The 6,000-nt window shown below is 38.0% G+C and overlaps 1 protein-coding gene across 1 annotated transcript in view; it reads left to right on the top strand.

Annotated features, from left to right (window-relative positions):
* The first annotated feature begins 2,070 nt into the window (after positions 1 to 2,070).
* The window catches only part of vipr2 (vasoactive intestinal peptide receptor 2), a 38,061-nt gene continuing 34,131 nt past the window's right edge, over positions 2,071 to 6,000 (top strand). The window contains exon 1 of the mRNA XM_066686542.1: positions 2,071 to 2,183. Coding sequence (XP_066542639.1) covers positions 2,136 to 2,183 — 48 coding nt within the window. The 5' untranslated portion in view covers positions 2,071 to 2,135. The remainder of the gene's footprint in view (positions 2,184 to 6,000) is intronic.

Raw genomic sequence — 6,000 nt, 5'->3', positions numbered from 1 at the left:
CCTCTTTTTGTACTCAGTATGAGAGCAGTAGGCATTACAATTTCTGCCGCTTCAAAAAAGTGATGAATAATTCAGAGGAATTACAAAGATCTCTTACAGCAACCTGAAAAATCATGTTCTACTTATGGAGATTCAAAGTATGCAAAAATGAGGTTAGCACAGCAGCTGATGTTGAAAGTTTTTATTTTTCAGAATAAGGGGCATTGCTCTCTGGTGTACTGTTATTTTGGCTGTTTTCTTTTCAGTAGACAGCGTGCACACGGATAACAAAGTTTCACTGGGTCCCTAGGTCAATTCTGGCACCCTAACAGCCAATTTAATTGTCAGAAAGTGATCAATGCTCCTCATGCTCCATGACTTTTTCCAATCTTGCAATCAACACTGTGTACATCTCCAAAGGTGATCCAGAGTCCCCGGTAGGAGACATTTACCTGAGCTCAAAGAACCTTAGACCTGACAATCAGAGGGAAAAAAAGAACACTTCAAGCTCGTTTTTCAATGAATGAATTTACAATTTAAGTCACTATCCGACTAAAAAGCCCATGCTCAAAGGTAATAACATCTTTTGATTCAGATCTGTAATTAAAGTGTCACATCAAGCCTAGCACCCATGCACAAAGGCCTTGCCAATTAAAATAAGAAAATGGGATCCTTTGATTTAGTCTTCAGGCCCCGGATACAATCAGAAATGTCAATTTTCACACTTTTTTCTCATCACTCCAGAAAGCTCATAGATCACTGAAGCAAATTTATATTGCTTGCTCTCTTTCAGGTCCATGGTTTATCGATCGTCAACACACGAGTGAACAGGATGCTTTGAAGCCTGACACCTGAGGAAGGAAGGAGCAGTGGTAAGTACAGCATTCTGCACCAAATATAAGACCCAGGAAAAAAGGTCAATAATTTTTACTCTGTGGGCGATGTACCAATTACTGAACAAATCATCCGGTTATGAACATTTAATGTTAAAAACGGTTCCACAAAGTGTATTGCTTTGAAGGTGTAAAAGTCACTGATATTTTAAAATATGGCCTTCTGGCATATCAGCTTTCTGTATTAATACATTCAGCTTTTTCTCCATCCTCTCACTGCCTCTAACCATCTGCTGTGGCCAGACGACAATTCTTACAGATCCCGCTGGCCTGCTCTCTCTCAAAATCACAGATAAGCCGAGCCTGCAAAACATCACTTTTGTTATGTACTCCACAACTGCATTATATCTTATCCCGCAATCTGTTTTAACATTTTACAGACTATTCTTGAAACCTGAGTTAGAAGAGCCTGCTTACTACTGGTGCACTGCTGTTCTTCTACCGAAATGTGGCCAATGACTGACAAGAGGGAGTCATTCATTTTGTAGCAGCATTCAATGATTAGAAATGCTGTATTTATATAAGTGAATATATACATATTATTATTTTCAAACTTAGTAATTAGTCATTATACTTATTATAACTAATAGTCATAGTCACATTACAATTAATATAGAGTAAAATGTTTTTTTTCCCAAGTAAAATGCTCTAAAATGGAGCACTTTTGCTTAAACCATTAAGTGTGATGTCATAAAATACGGTTGTAAAAACTGAACGCTACCCATTATTAGCGCTTGTGTGTTTAACATTCTCTGACATCAAAAATGGCCATTCTTCTCCAACACAAACTGACTGGACATCCTTGGTTTAGAGGCATTTAACACTCTGGAAGTCTGATTGCTATCACCACCGTTGTGAACGATATTAAGTCTAAGACAGTGGGTGGAATTCCCCTTTAAATGCCCTGTTTCTGACCCGAGTCCATGTTGACGGGACTTCTCCTGAGTGGGTGAATCTGTTTGGTGAGATGAAGAGTTTTCTGCTCTCATCCGCACCTCTCCTAGCGAAAGGAAGGAAAGGAGGGGTAGCTACAGCGTTTTGCCACTGAATCAATTTTCCTTCTTTCAGTGGAGAGCTAAAGCTCGTATCAACAACATCGAGGGGTCAATCCTGAAGAACGGAATTTATTTTTACGCTTTTCCCCTCACGGATACCAAGGGTATATTTATCTTTTAAAATGACTCGTGGTGGTGATACACACGTTGGAATGAACACAATTTAATAGTTCACGTGAGACCAAAAGCCGTTCTGGAGAACAGAGACATGTATCGCCTTTACTATCTACTTCTCACACTTTGGCTTTCGTGTTTGGTAAGCTGTCATTTTAATTCGATATTCCTCATCTTTTTTTTTCAGCCTTATCTTTAGTAATGATACACATGTAAATGTAAGGATGGACGAGCGAACTTTCCATTTAGTCTTAGAAACTCGAGTTTTTGCGATGTTTTTTCCCCCTACGTAATTAACTAACAAATAGGCAAAACTGAATACAAACACGAGCAGTTTTTGTAACCGTCGGTTTAAATTTGAATTCGGATTGTTCGCTGTTATAAGAAACGTCTACCCAATTTCTGTCAGGTTTGCCCCAGTTTTCCTCTTCCCACGCTGTGGGTAATGTTACATACAGCTGCCCATTTACCATAAGTCAAAATTACATCTTATTATTAGAGACAAATAAAAGCTGTATGAAGTTGGATATGTCTGTTCTGGTGAAACAGTTGCGTTACGTTTGAAAGCCGTTGGTTCAGGTGTTAGGACCGCGTTTATTTTCACACCCGTATTCCAACAAAACCCGCCTTCGCAGCTATGATTGGCTGCCAATCCGCCAATAGAAACCTAAGGCACTAGACACCATTATCCAATCCTAGAGGAGATAGGCAGGATTTGTCTGAATAGGTGTGTAAAATAACGCATTTGACAGAACGGTACATTCCTATGGTGGGCAAGTTTTCTATTTTACAATGAACCATTTCACAATAAAACTGAATTAAATTGTTAATTTTTTCAGCGATTGATTTTGAAGTTCTTAAAAAACCCCCAAAAAGAATTAAATTTTTATTCACTTGCAGACAACCATGTAAACTCATTTTTCAATATAAATATAATAAATATTATATAAACACAAATGTCAAGGGTGGCCTTAATAGTTTTTATTTTCTTTCCCTTTTATTTCCCTTCCAGTCATTGATTAAATCCCTAAAAAATCTCAGTTCATTGAAATTGATGAATGTTTAGAAGGTTTTTCCAAGAAAGAAATACCCCAAAGCCTTAAAAGTGGCTGAGGTGTAAATTCAAACTATTGCCTTTATTCGGTATGCAATTACTCCCTGCCTCTATCTTCACTTAACCCTCTGCTGTTCACCTGTAGCTTGAAAACCTCACCTTGTTAGTTATCAAGATGGGTTTCAAAAGGGAAATGCTCAGCCAAGGTGTTGGCTGCTTTTTCTACTTATGGTACGTATTCTAGCATGAAAAAAAAAACATGACAGGGACATATTAACAAAGTAAAAAATGGTAGGTGGTCTTTAATTAACACCTGTAGATTTGACATGATTTTAATATTTTTCTATAGCCTAGATAGAATTAGATATTGAAATCTACCCTCAATTCATACTGATGCATCCCTGCTTTATGATCAGAATGTTGCCTAGATGTTATTTTGAAAGCCTCATGAACATATAGAAATATATGTCTCAAAATATTTCAGCACTAAACTCCATGAGTCCATACTGATGTTCTCAGAATATTTGTATAGGAAGGTTTCATGATGTTTCCAGTTTGGGTAGAGCAACACATCCAGATTTTTTTCAGCTTAATGGTAAATTTACTCATAAACATTTCATACTACAGTGCTTCCACTAAAAAAGAACCAATGAAGAATGTTCTCTTATAGTTACAGCCTTTTCTTTTTGGCACATTTTCCAGTGATCCAACAACGTTTACGAATGTTGGCAGGATTTTTATATAGTAGCCAATGAACCGTGTCAGAACATTTCATGAACATTCCACGAATGACTTGGGACGCTCCTCTACTGCTAACCGACCTCGGAAACAAACCCGTTAATGAGAACCTATGGACAATGTGCTATTGTAGTAGCCATTCAGCTGTACGAGAAAGATATTTCACCCAGTAAACATTTTGATAATGCTGCAGTTGCAAATCTGTGCACAGCGTTTGCAGTACATTGTGTATAGGTCAACGCTCAATTAACCAAATGACAACTCTGCACAACATTAAATGTATAAGTATGCATATAACTATGTATGTTACTGAATTTTAATTATATGCAGTTGCATTATGTTGTTGCTTAATACTGTCCTGGCCTTTCTGACAGGACTATAGCACTGTTCTATGTGGCCATATGGCCTGTCCCCAGAGGGAGAGATACACAAACACAGCTATCTCCAAATTACAAAACATCTCTGTTAAGTGTACACAGCCTCTATCCCTTTGCATAAACGAACACTCACTTTTTATCATCATCTGCATTCTCACAGTATTAAGAATAACTGTCTGACTTGCAGTTTATGTATCTTTGTGCATCAGCTGACTTAAAAAGGACTCTCCATAGGGTAACAGCAGTTGTGCTGCACGTCTTTGGTCTAACCTTGATGCTCTTAGCTGAGTTTAAGCCAAAAACAAAGGGTGTTGTTCCCTCAAATTACATTCTTGATCTTTGGCTCAGAAGGTATCTTCCCATAGTGAAGACATATTAAATAGACATTCCACCAAAGGCAAGATTTTTTCCACAATTGTTGCAAGATTAAATGCTTGTACCAAAAATAACCTCATATTCCACAGTGTTAAAAATAAAGCTGCTAAAAGGGGTTCTTAGTAGTGATGCCACAAAAGAATCAATTTTGAATACATGCCTTTTAATAGACTCTCTTTTTTAGAGCAGTCTATTTGCATTATATGACAGAGGTAGCATTAGGAAACTTATTGGTTGTTTGGTGTGCCCCATGTTGAAAGCAGCCACATTGTCTCCTGTATCAACCCGGTCCCTTAATAAATGGCAACTCGATGGTGCTTAAAAGACCTGTGTTTGTAAGTGAAATGTGAATGTGAAGTTCTTTTTAAAAAGTTTTTAATTATTTCCACTTAACATGACATTTATGCAGCAACCTCCGTGACTGTTCCAATGGTCCATTAAGTTGAGCAGCGTTGAACCTCAGTATGTGAAATGTTTTTGGGAGAGAACTAAGAACCTCCTTCATCTCCTCTTTAAAATAAAACAACTAGATATAGATACTGACTTGCTTACATATGAAAATGGAAATTCATGTCGCTTGCTGTTTTGAAAATCTTTCACATCATTTCTGTGAGCATATAATCATATAATACAGTGTCTCCCATAACAGGCAGTTTTTTAATTATTATTTTTTTTAATTTAATGAGGAACTACGAAGGGTCTGTAGTTTTAAAAGTTGCATTCAATTCCCATATGTATTCAATAACCAGTTATTAGATATAATATTGACGGATCTTAGCTGACATGCAGAAATTTTATATCAGCTCTGTGTGGTAATTAATAATGTAAACTGCCCTGAATGTAACTGGCAGCATATTTGTTCTTCTACCTCTCAGACCAGGGTGTATCTCGGGAGTGAAAGTGGCTTTAGTTGCGCTCGCACTGTAAACAAGTGCAGCGATGCTGGCCGTATGTTAAGTGAGGGTCAACAGTCCTTCTGGGACAGCCCATTTTCCACAGACTGCCGGGCGGCTCTGGACTCCTCTTCTTTTCCCTGCAGCCGTATCACTGTTACAGGAGGATTATCCAGCAGGCTAAATACCTCCCGATTATTTTTCATTAGGCCGAGCATTAATCCACACGAAAGTGGGCTGTAAATCCAAAGTGGGTTGCTTGCTCGTGAACTGTTTTATGTTGTTTAAAATGGTGCATCATACATCATGCTGGCCAACAGCTGTTCCAAAATAATCACAATAACTTATTCAGAGTGGCGCTATGGAAATTCACGGTGTGTTAGTGATGGGCCAGTTCTCCCAGAGAACAAGATACTGCTGTGTCCCCCCCACCCAAAAAAAAAAAAAACAGTGTGTACTGGATGCTGTTGGGTTGACTTAATCAAAATATCAAGCCAAGGCTTAATTTTGTGTGTGTGTGTT

The sequence above is a fragment of the Hoplias malabaricus genome, chromosome 1 (genome assembly GCF_029633855.1).
Source record: "Hoplias malabaricus isolate fHopMal1 chromosome 1, fHopMal1.hap1, whole genome shotgun sequence".
In the NCBI taxonomy this organism is placed as follows: Eukaryota; Metazoa; Chordata; class Actinopteri; order Characiformes; family Erythrinidae; genus Hoplias; species Hoplias malabaricus.
The sequence above is the reverse complement of the archived record's forward strand: the minus strand, read 5'-3'. Positions and strand labels throughout refer to the sequence as shown.